Source organism: Schistocerca serialis, chromosome 8, assembly GCF_023864345.2.
Source record: "Schistocerca serialis cubense isolate TAMUIC-IGC-003099 chromosome 8, iqSchSeri2.2, whole genome shotgun sequence".
Taxonomy (NCBI): Eukaryota; Metazoa; Arthropoda; class Insecta; order Orthoptera; family Acrididae; genus Schistocerca; species Schistocerca serialis.
Window position 1 is genome coordinate 50,377,623 of NC_064645.1, and position 12,864 is coordinate 50,390,486.

Below are 12,864 nucleotides of genomic sequence, written 5' to 3' on the forward strand. Positions count from 1 at the left end.
GCAAGTGGCATTTCTATCGTCTGACCTAACGGCAGAAGATAAACACGCCACAATAAGACCATGAGACATATTGCTGACACTCACCTACTTCGTTAGAGCGACAAGTCAAATAATCTGATGGTGTGTGTACCGAAGGTCTTACAGTACGCACACCACAGGTACCAAGCAGACATCCACTTACTGTCAAAGAAGCTAAAACTAGCTACTTGGTTTTCATTATAAACTCATTTATGCCATCAACACCTTTCTGCATCTTCATATGATATACAAGGAGCAGTCAAATGAAAATGAAACAGATAGAAAAAAAGTAAGGAAATTGTTTATTATTTCAAAACTAATTTCAAAATACCACAACTGTCAATAAATTTATCCAAGAGACAAGATAGTCGGCATCTTCATGGAAAAGTGTTTGCGGCTGTGTAGGGAATCGTGATTGTACCCAGACATGCACCTTTTGATGGGCATGAATGTTTTTCTTCAGGGCTCCAAAAATATGGAAGTTGTATTGGGAATGATTGGGACTGTAAGGAGGATGTTTAGGGGCTTCTCAACAGAACTTCTGCAGCATAATCAAAACAACCTTGGCAATATGTGTGCCTGCTCACATATTGCCTGTGTTACCATAAGCTAAAAGACTCCAGTATGCTGGTGATGTGTGTCTTTTTGCTAACCATATCTTCACTAGGTGCGGTTAGCCGGAGAATGGATGTAGCTACGACTCAAATATGTGAGTGGTTTATTCACTACAAATAAAAAACTGTAGCAGTAGCTTGTACATCACTTACCCAGAAATTGGCGGCATTAAGTAGAATTTCCTGTTGGGTCCGCATGTCTAATTTTTAAGAGTTGATTTTCAGTTTATAGATTTAGTTGCCACCAGCATATTGAATACTTCATAGAAAATGTTCCACAATGGCTAAACATTTTGAGAAGTATCACAACTGCGTGGTGGGGAACTGACTCTAAAATAGCAACAAATATTTATATAACATTTAGGCCTATCAGGTCAGTTTTCCATTATGGGTGCTTCATTTTTCAACATGTATAAAACATTGCTGGTACAGTACTTTGACTTTGTGTTGGGGCCATGAGAGCTTTTTAAGTCAAGACTTTACTTACTGAAGTAAGAGACGTGCCTCACCAACTCTGTTAATAAATGTCAACAAACATGTTTCTGACAGGCCAGCTATCTGTTCACCAACAGTGCCTGCTACGTGTGCTCCACAGCCTTCAGCATCTTCTATGTACCAATTGTCAGCACATTCAGGAATAATAGCCTTTTGTAAAAAATGATCCTGGAAATGGCCACACAAGACACCACCGCTACCCTCACATTTGGAGTACCATAACTCCCTCCATCTGAGCATTTGCTTCGTCGTGGAATTGCACACGAATGGAGATACCCTCAGCTGGATGTCAAGGTTCATAGAAAAGATGGTGTTTCTTTGGGTCACACTGTGTTTCATGAACCTATGCACACCAACCTGTACTTACAAACTACTACTGTTATCATGCAAACAATGCAGCAGTGTATTATGGGCTCTTGTTCACAGGGTTAGAGCTATCTCAGATTCAGAGAGCTTATCAGCAGAGCACAACCATCTCCACTCTGTGTTTGTTCAGAACACGTACTCTGATAAACAGTTTTGCAATGCATTTCGACTATCACACACTAAACCTCAAGAGAAATCCGAATAAACAGTAAACTCCATGAGGATGATTTTTCCTACCTTATGTTGATGGTTTTCCCATTAAAATTGACAGACTATTCAAAAAACATTGAATTAAGTATGTTCCACCCTCGACATCAGTGTAAAGATGACCTATGTCTAAGACCAGGAATACATAAAATCCTGTGTCAGTGCGGTATATCATACACTGGCTAGACATGTCACACTGTTAAGGATGGATGCAATTAACATAGAAGTCACACCAGACTATGTCAGCCAGAAAAATCTGTTGCTGCTGAACACTGCCTTAACATGGTATACAGAAGGCAGTATGGATAAACCAGGATCCTCTCTCTCATCCCCTCCACATAGTGGGACTCCATCATTAAAAAAGCTGTCAAAATACACATAACTAACAGAAACATGGGATTTCAACTCTGCAAACCATTAGTGGCACTAAGACATCATCAGCCACAAACAAATGAACGCAATTTGTTAAAACAGATCAGAAATCACAGCCAGGGCAGCGAAGCTGGATAGCAACTCCTTGCCGGCATAAACATGTTGGGTCCGTGGCTTGCAACTGTGTTTTTTCGCAGCATGCGTGCAAAGACCATGGCCCATTTCATGGGCGTCATTACCGCCCCGCCCCTGATGTCTGCACTTTTCTAGTGAGCCAGCACATGAATTTGTGAGCCACAACAACAATGTATCAGTCACACCTGAAAATACAAGCAGCTGTCTCTTAAAAATACTGCACCATCCAGTGCACAGGCATTCTGTGAGCCATCAAGAAAATCTGCTCTCCTTAAGACTAACTGAAATGTGCCACATTTTGTTCTACTTACAATACACTAAGTCAGGCATTACAGTTTGCCAAAAGCTGCCGCCATATAAAAATCAGAAGCTGCTGCAATACAGGAAGCCCTTTGATTTGGCCGACAGACAAGTTGGGACACAATATCAATCACTACAGACTCCTAAAGCACCTTAATTCGACTACCCTCACGTGTAAAAGACTCCTTCAACAAGCTGTGAATCAACTAACAACCTACACAATTCCAGAAGCAATCAACTCAAATGAGAAAGTTCATCACTCATATTTTTAAGGCCACATAAAGAGAAATGTGGCAATCTGTCTGGAACACTACAAACATTGTAAATGGCAGACATCACATCCTCTCCAACAAGATACTGCAAGCCAGTGTTGTTGCCACAATGTGAGAGAGAAAGTACATGTTTCTTCACAACGGTCAACTATATTGAGTATAACTACAATCTTCCTCCACATCCCTACCATGCAAATTTTAAGGGAACCCAATAATGTCAATGTAATTAAGTCTCTTTTGGGGATGCTAATCACATGCTGTTTGTGTATGGGAAATATGAAAACTCTTATCAGTTATTCCTTTTTTCTTGCATATTTTGCAAGGAGAAACATTACAGCTTTAACCAGCAGGACTTTTTTCTTAGCTAACTTTCCCTTAAATATTTTAAAAGTAAATTTCTTTTTCCGATTAACCATGGGACTCGAAGTATCTGCATCAAAATTAGTTATTTTGTAAAAGTTTTATTCCTGTTGTCAGCTAAGTCCCCCTATGACCCAAGGATCTTGCCGAAATGGGGTGGATTGCGTGTCTCAAAGATACGGATAGCTGTACTGTAGGTGCAGCCACAATGGAGGGATATCTCTGCAGAGGACAGAAGTCAAACAGCAGTCTTTCAGCAGTTGTAGGAGCAACAACCTGGATGACTGACTGATCTGTTCTTGCTATGCTGTTACTGCGAATTACCGAAAGCGAGAGGAAACTACAGCAGTTATAATTCGTGAGAGGCGGCAGCTTTGGTTAAATAATGATGACATCCTTTTGGGTAAATAGTCCCCCATTGAGATTTCATGTGTGGACTCCTCAAAAGGATGTGCTCACCAGGAAAAACATAACCGGCATTCTACAGCTCAGAATGTGGAATCTTAGGTCTCTTATTCAGTTAGGCAGGCTAGATAATTTGAATAAGTAAATGGACAGTTTGAAATTAGGTATACTAGTGGGAATCAGCAAAATACAGTGGCAGCATGAACAGGACTTTTGGTGAAGTGAGTAAGAGTTACAAATACAAAATCAAATAGGGGTAGTGCAAGAGGAAGTCTAATAATGAATAAGAAAATAGGAATGCAGATAAGCTCCTATGCACACCACAGTGAACACATTATTATAGCCAAAATAAACACAAAGCCAACACCCACCACATTAGTACAAGTTTATAAGCCAACTAGCTCTCCATATGATGAAGAAATTGAAAGAATGTATGATGAGAAGAAAAAATTATTCAGATAGTTAAGAGGAATAAAAATTTATATACAATGTGAACTTCAAATTAGAAAAAGATGAGACGAAAAGTAGTGGAACACGGATAGAGGAAAGGAATGACAGATTTTGCACTGAGCATAATGTAATCGTCGCTAACACTTAGTTCAATAATCATGAAAGAATGCTGTATACGTAGAAGAGACCTGGATACACAGGAAAGTTTCAAAAAAATTATGTAATAGTATGACAGAGATTTCAAAATTATATCTTAAAACTTCAAAACACTTCCAAAGGTAGATGTGGACTCTGAACCCTAGATTAAAAATGAAAAGATTGCAAAAAGGTAGGAAATTAATGAGAAGGGATCTGGACAAACTGAAAGAACCAGAGGTAATTGGGTGTTTCAGAAGCTAACAACTGAAACTTCCTGGCAGATTAAAACTGTGTGCCAGACCGATACTTGAACTCAGGACCTTTACCTTTTGCGGGCAACTGCTCTACCATCTGAGGTACCCAAGCACGACTCACGAACCATTTCCACAGCCTCATCCCCATTAGTACCTTGTCTCCTACCTTGAGGCTGTGGGGACGGTTCGTGAATCGTGCTTGGGTAACTCAGATAGTAGAGCACTTGCCTGCGAAAGGCAGAGGTCCTGAGTTCTAGTCTCAGTCTGGCACACAGTTTTAATCTAGGGTGTTGTGTTGACCTCATCATCATTTCATCCTCATCACTGGCGCGCAAGTCGCCCAATGTGGCGTCGACTGAAATAAGACTTTCACTTGGTGGCCAAACTTCCCCGGGTGGGGATTCCTGGCCAACGATGCCATACACTCATTTCTAGGAAATAGGAGTTGTCAAGGAAAAACTTTTTTAGTCTGTTTTCAAATTTGACTTTGCTCTGTGTCAGACAGTTCACTGAATAAGTGATCAAAAGTTTTGGCTGGGGCAGTGTTCGCTACTTTTTGTACTTAGGACAATGCTAATGTGCAGAAATGAATGTCTTTTTTTCTTCTGGTAGTGTAATTAAGTACATCATTGTTCATTTAGATCCGTAGTGGATTATTTACAACATACTTCATGAGGGAACAAATATACTGTGTGAAGGAGTAGTCAGAATGCAGAACTTCTTAAACTGATGTCTGCAAAATGATCTTGGGTGAGCACCACATAATATTATTACAGCACATTTTTGAGCAATGAAGACTTACTTTCTTGGAGATCAGTTTCTTCAGAGCATTATTCCATAGGACATTATTGAATGAAAATATATAAAATATGTCAGTTTACTGATTTGTTTCTCCCCAAGAATTGCAATGATTCTAAGTGCAAATGTGGGTGAAGTACGTTGTTTTAAGAGTTCTAAAATGCACTCTTTCTGGTTTAAATTCTCATCAATATAGACACCAAACTATTTTTTTTCACCCTACTTATTATTTCCTCACTGTGTGTTACACTCATATTTAACACGGTACATCTATATGTGCAGAACCGAATATGTTCTCTCTTTAAAAATTGAGAATGAGACCATTATCAGAAAACCAGTCAATAACACAGTTGAGAATATTGTTTACCACTTCTTGTCTTGCTGTATGTGTGTTTGAGTGATTACAATACTAATGTATTCTAAAAAAAAAATCTGCTTGTTGTATATTAGATGGAAGATCATCTACATATATGAGGAACACTGATGGATCTAAGATTGAGGCTTGGGGAACTACATATGCGATTTCTCCTCAGCCAGAGAAAGCTCCCCATATTGGTTGAATTACAAAGAACAACTCTCTGTATTCTCTCTGTTGTATATGACATTATCCACAAATTGGGTATACCATCAATTCCATAAAACCTCGGTTCATCTAGGCAGATATTGTGGTTCACACTGTCAAATGTCTTAGATAAACACACAAAACACCAACCAGTGCTGTTTTGTTACTTAATGCTTGTAAAATTTGGTAAGTGAATGTGCAAATCGTATTCTCAGTTGAATAACTCTCCTGAAAACCAAACTTTGATTTACTGAGGATAATACTGTTGCTCAGTTGGAATACTGTTCTACAATACACCACCTCAAAAATTTTGAAAAATGGTGTCAGCAGCAAAACAGGTTGGTAGCTGTTGACATCTCTCTTATTACCTTTCTTAAACAGAAGTTTAACAATAGCATATTTCAATCTCTGTACAAACATACCTTGAGTTAAGAGATGCATTGGCCTACATATTTCGGATAAGGCAGGGCTTATTACATAGGAACAAATCTTTAGTACTCTGTTGGAAACACCATCAAATCCATCTCAGATTTTATTTTTGACTGAATATATAATTAACCTTAATTTCAGAGGCAGCAGTTGGTCATACACTCATATGATTGAATTTCATGAGATTTGCGTTTTCAGCATACTGCTATGCTTTTTCACTTCAACTGCTTGTCCCTATATTTTCCACTACATTTAGGAAAGTATTATTGACTCATCATTTCTACCCCTTCTATTTAAGTCAATACTGACATTACCCTGTTCTTTGGCTGGTTGTTCTGTCTCTCATTTCACTAGATTCCATATAGCCGAAAGTCTGTTGCCAGAATTACTGATTTCTGACATGTGCATATTTGCTTTGGCGTAATTAATTATTCTATCTGATTTTCTATGAGGAGTATCTATACTGCAAGGCACAGTCTTACTTATCCTACCTGTGCATCGAGCCACAGTTATTTCCTTGCTTGACCTTCATCAAATAAAATATCTCTTAGGGTCCTACTGTCCTTATCTACCCTGTTGGAAAGTCAACTACTGAGATTAAATTTTCCTAATGAAGATCTACATGCAATTATAATTAAAAATGAACTCTTTTGAGTATTATTTCACAAGTGCACCATTCTCTGTGCTGATCACTACAAAATCTACTTATCTCTATGTTTTTGAACTTGTGTTGTCCAAATAGCCTCCTTTTCCCATATTCTACAGTGTAATCTTTTATATTTCACTTCTCTAACTCTGTGGCTGTATGTCTATCTTTTCATAGCTCTCTAAATTTTCCAAACAGACAAGAAGCTCTTCTACCTTATTACTCAATCCTCTAACATTCTAATGAAATAAGCTAACCTTACTATTCTGTGCATTCTCAGGCATTTTAACTTCCATCGTAACAGGATGCCCAAGTGCTAATTCTTGACTAAAAAAGAAGGGGGCACCTCTGTGATACCAGTAGCCACAGGGTGTGATTGTCTCCCTCCCCCCTCCCCATACTATTTCTACAAGAAGCTCAGCCAGCTTATCTTGTACTGAAGTGAAATGTGGACAAAAGAAGAAGGCAGTAGTAGCTTTTGAAATATAGAACTAAGAAGAATGCCAATGGTTAGATGGGTAGACAGTGTAGCTTATGGGGATTGGGGAAAAAATTAATTTCTGGCACATCTCAAGTAATGAGGGATCAGTTAATTGGATACATCCTGAGGCATAAAGGAATCATGAGAGAATCAAGAGTAAACATTGTAGACGAAGACAGTAGCTTAAGCAAATTCAAATGGATGTAGGTTGCTGTAGTTATTTAGAGATGCAGAGGCTTGCACACGACAGTAGCATGAAAAGGTGTTTGTGCTGAAACTTGCCCTCACCATATTTCCAAATAGAAAGAAGTTTAAGATTACTCCGAGTTGAACAACTCTCTGCAACTTTATAAATTTTCATACATATGGTAGCTTAAGTTGTTTGTTTCGTGTGTTAAGCATCATCGAACTTATCCAGCAGAAATACAAAACGATGGGCAAAAGATGAAAGGTACACAAATAAACGAACTAAATTACAAGATTAAACTACTTGCTTCAATGTTTGTCTTTTGCTTCTTCGGTGGTGACGACTGCGTGGCTGGCTCATCCATGCATCGCTCATCACTTGCTAGATTGGTTCCCAGTGCCGATTCACGTTCGATACTTGGTTGATTCTGACTAATGTTTGAACATCCATTGTTCTTTTTTTCACCATGTTCGGGCGCTAGGTGTAACATAAACGGTTCTGTGTCTAGTAATTTGCGTTCCTTCAAACAGCTGCTGAGCCATTTCGTAGTCACTATTTCCACATGAAAGCAGTCTACATGCATACTTTTCAGAATCTCGTAACACTTATCTGGTTTATTAAGGAAATATTCGTCAACAATTATAAGAATACGAGAACTGTCCATTTTTTCTGCACACTTTGTCACAGTTCCCCCCATTTTTTGAATGTTATTTCTCAATACAGTTAGTCTTGTGTTGCCGATACGGGCTGGTAATATGTACGATCTGCAAATATTTTTTGGGGACGAGACTCCATCTTTCCCTGTTAACAGCATTCCAAGGTTAGAGACGATACTAATGTTCACGTGTACGGCATTAATTTGGCATCACCAACATTGCAGAGAACATTTACATGAAATACCTAATGTCTCCGTCTTTCGATATATCTACGTGACGCCCTTGCGGTGTTATTTTATATTTTTAACAGCAACGTCCCGCAAATAACTAACGCCCACAACATCGTTGGCACCTTGTCTCCCTTACAAAACAACGTATGTAATATAGATATACAAATCACTACAGCAGTACAGCTGACGCAGGTCAGTTTGAATCTGGTGGTGCATTTGGCAGTATTGCCAACTGGCGGAAGCTGTCAAACTCTAATTTAGTAATGTGACATTTAAGGTCGATCTACGCTACTCGTAACGTCACGTCACGGACCGGCAACGTCACGCAAAAATATTCATAATATGTTTTGAATGGTATTATGCATAGAGAAATTATCTCTGGAGTGAGCATTGCGTTCTGCGCATGTTGTCAACATTAAACCAGGATTGTCACGTGTTTTCGGGACTTCGCTGTGCGTGTGTGCATTCCGCAGCGTTTGAAGTTTATAATATTAAGAGTTTTTGTTGTGTTTCACGTTTGTTGATAGTGTAATAGCGATGGTGAATTACTGTTGTTGCTACGGATGCAAAGAAAAATATGTGAATGTAGGGATCGTAACTTTTCATGGGTAATACCATGTAGCTCTAATTACAGTTATCATATTAGTAAGAGACACTGTTTATGTTTAAAAATTTCGAGACGCATTATAATTAAGGCTTGATTCTGTAGACCTATTTTTCTACGATTTTATGACTATATAATAGATATTACGACTCGTACAAAAGCTTACAAACAATCGGTTCCTCTCGTAAATTTGCTAGTGGAATAGGAAAGGGAATGGTTAGTTGTTTCAGCAAATACTATCCTCCATCCATTTATCAGTGACTTGTCGATTATGTATATAGTTTACTCAGTCTACTATTTCTTTAATAAACTGGGAGCAAGTACGTAAATCGCATTAAATAAATACTTACAAGTGTCACCAGTAAGAAAAATTGTGCTTTAGATCGCAAAAACGAGAAAGTAAATACGCAGAAATAGCAGAAAAAGGACGAATTAGCAGGGATATAATCGCTAATGTGTGACAAATTCGGTGTTTTTCTGCCACTTGCAAAAGTACTAGCGTACTATCAAGTCGTTTTGCAAGACTATCACTGCAAAAATGTACGTCAGGCTCTGCGATACTATAAAGTGCCGTATCATACCGAAAACTACCAAAAATCGAGTGCATCTGAACTGTGACACCTATCGCAAAAAAGCAGAATGCAATATCACTTGCCCTTAAAAGTTACGTAGCTGGTTTATTCCGGGTATCAAATGGATACTATTAAAATGTCTGCGCAACATATATAAATAATCCACGACACGTACGAAAAGAATCCGTCTGTGCTAGGGATGTAGTGACATTCTAAATATACAGGACGCTATACGTACAAACACACGACGTCCCGAGAACACGTGACCAGGTCGGCAATGTATATTGACAACATAAAATCTGTTCTGCGCATGTGAATGCTCACTCCAGAGGTATTTACTCTATGGTATTATGGTGACGTATTACAGTGACAGCAGTCCAGAGACGATAGTTGAGACAGCAAAGAAGTTCGTCGTCGTCGTTTATTCTTTGTAATTTACTGGTTGTTATAATTTAAGCACAGTCTAACATAACAGTCGCGACACTTCGCCTCGATTTTGTTGCCTATTGCGCCAGCAGCGCGCCAAGCGGCCAGTAGGTTAAACTGTTAAGTTCAGCGCGCTCGTGAAACTGAAAGCGACCAGTAGTTGCTTATTTTGGTTTTGGTTCTTACAAATGGGAGCGTAGCGCAATAAATTGCAGTAAGAAGATGAAGAAGATACTACTTCTCTCTTTTTCAGGTTTCCTAAAAACCAGGAGAGGTATATACCATCACTTTACTAAACTGCAACATCAGGATTCGCTTGCAAATTACATGTATCTTGATGCTTAATGTTTTGTTTTAGGAGTAGAAAAGGTTAGTGAATAGCAGACGAGAAGATCTAATGAAAAAAACACTCTGTTTACCTTTATGATAACGTTAAGTTTTGTCCGCTTGATGTCAAAGAAAACCAGTTCATGAACGCGGACAATAATAAACCTGTGTGGAATACAGTTAACGACATTGTTTTACATTCCAAATATACCACCTCGACTGACGATGATGAGGAAACTGCCACAAAGGTTCGACAATCTGTCTAAAACTATAAAACACTCCTACAGCACAAAAGCAGCTAGTTCAACCCTCCATATCAGTGCCAGATTCATCCGAATCGTCAACACAGACCTGCTTTGACGATGAAGTGGTAAACTTAAGCGCAGTTACTCGTGTTCAGAGAAAGCATGTGGTGTATCAGAATGTGCAAACAGCTACACTTCGTGAAAAACTGTTATGGGACAAGGAAAGTGCCCATCATTTTAAGTACAGACAGTAACAGAAACAGTATTAGAAGGATCAAGTGAAGAAGGACAAAAAAATTTTGAAGACTATAAGATGCCAATATTTAAAAAAAAGATGCACTTGGCTTGTTGTTAAACTACACTCCTGGAAATGGAAAAAAGAACACATTGACACCGGTGTGTCAGACCCACCATACTTGCTCCGGACACTGCGAGAGGGCTGTACAAGCAATGATCACACGCACGGCACAGCGGACACACCAGGAACCACGGTGTTGGCCGTCGAATGGCGCTAGCTGCGCAGCATTTGTGCACCGCCGCCGTCAGTGTCAGTCAGTTTGCCGTGGCATACGGAGCTCCATCGCAGTCTTTAACACTGGTAGCATGCCACGACAGCGTGGACGTGAACCGTATGTGCAGTTGACGGACTGTGAGCGAGGGCTTATAGCGGGCATGCGGGAGGCCGGGTGGACGTACCGCCGAATTGCTCAACACGTGGGGCGTGAGGTCTCCACAGTACATCGATGTTGTCGCCAGTGGTCGGCGGAAGGTGCACGTGCCCATCGACCTGGGACCGGACCGCAGCGACGCACGGATGCACACCAAGACCATAGGATCCTATGCAGTGCCGTAGGGGACCGCACCGCCACTTCCCAGCAAATTAGGGACACTGTTGCTCCTGGGGTATCGGCGAGGACCATTCGCAACCGTCTCCATGAAGCTGGGCTACGGTCCCGCACACCGTTAGGCCGTCTTCCGCTCACGCCCCAACATCGTGCAGCCCGCCTCCAGTGGTGTCGCGACAGGCGCGAATGGAGGGACGAATGGAGACGTGTCGTCTTCAGCGATGAGAGTCGCTTCTGCCTTGGTGCCAATGATGGTCGTATGCGTGTTTGGCGCCGTGCAGGTGAGCGCCACAATCAGGACTGCATACGACCGAGGCACACAGGGCCAACACCCGGCATCATGGTGTGGGGAGCGATCTCCTACACTGGCCGTACACCACTGGTGATCGTCGAGGGGACACTGAATAGTGCACGGTACATCCAAACCGTCATCGAACCCATCGTTCTACCATTCCTAGACCGGCAAGGGAACTTGCTGTTCCAACAGGACAATGCACGTCCGCATGTATCCCGTGCCACCCAACGTGCTCTAGAAGGTGTAAGTCAACTACCCTGGCCAGCAAGAACTTCGGATCTGTCCCCCATTGAGCATGTTTGGGACTGGATGAAGCGTCGTCTCACGCGGTCTGCACGTCCAGCACGTACGCTGGTCCAACTGAGGCGCCAGGTGGAAATGGCATGGCAAGCCGTTCCACAGGACTACATCCAGCATCTCTACGATCGTCTCCATGGGAGAATAGCAGCCTGCATTGCTGCGAAAGGTGGATATACACTGTACTAGTGCCGACATTGTGCATGCTCTGTTGCCTGTGTCTATGTGCCTGTGGTTGTGTCAGTGTGATCATGTGATGTATCTGACCCCAGGAATGTGTCAATAAAGTTTCCCCTTCCTGGGACAATAAATTGACGGTGTTCTTATTTCCATTTCCAGGAGTGTAGATCAGCATGCCATCTGCAAGATGGAAAGACAAAACCGAGCTGTTTGTTCTCAATTTATTATATTACAGCACTCAGGCATACAAGTTTTGTCAGAATGTTTTATGTTTCCATCAGTAAGTACATTACACAGCTATGTGGAAGGCATACAAATAAAATGTGGGAGAACTGACACAATACGTTACACCTTTTAAAGCAGTAGGTACAGCATTTCTCTGATATTGATAATCTAGTGCAGTGGTCGTCAAACTGCGGCCCGCGGGCCGCATACGGTTCAGATCATGTTTACGTGTGGCTCACGACCCTCCTCGGCTTCGCACAGGTAGCCTTAGTTATCTACTTGTCTGGCGTAGCGCTGTTTTGTTTACAGAAACTGCGTAGAATTGTGATTAAAGTCGGCGAAGTAATTAGGTAACTGAAAACCATCCACCACTTTCATTTAAAGCGCCACTTGCCGGTGCTCCGCAGCGCTAAAGTCGTGAGTGGCCTGCTAGCCAACAATGTGAGCTGTGCATAGGTAATTTCCAAGAATGA

At 40.9% G+C, this 12,864-nt stretch overlaps 1 protein-coding gene across 2 annotated transcripts in view; it reads right to left on the reverse strand.

Annotated features, from left to right (window-relative positions):
• LOC126416623 (DNA polymerase lambda-like) overlaps positions 1–8,549 on the reverse strand; it is a 155,118-nt gene extending 146,569 nt beyond the window's left edge. The window contains exon 1 of one of the 2 annotated variants that reach the window (XM_050084381.1): positions 7,797–8,549. In XM_050084381.1, the coding sequence (XP_049940338.1) occupies positions 7,797–8,303 (507 nt within the window). In that variant the 5' untranslated portion in view covers positions 8,304–8,549. The remainder of the gene's footprint in view (positions 1–7,796) is intronic. The other variant, XM_050084380.1, reaches the window with a different exon arrangement.
• Between the last annotated feature and the right edge of the window lie 4,315 nt (positions 8,550–12,864).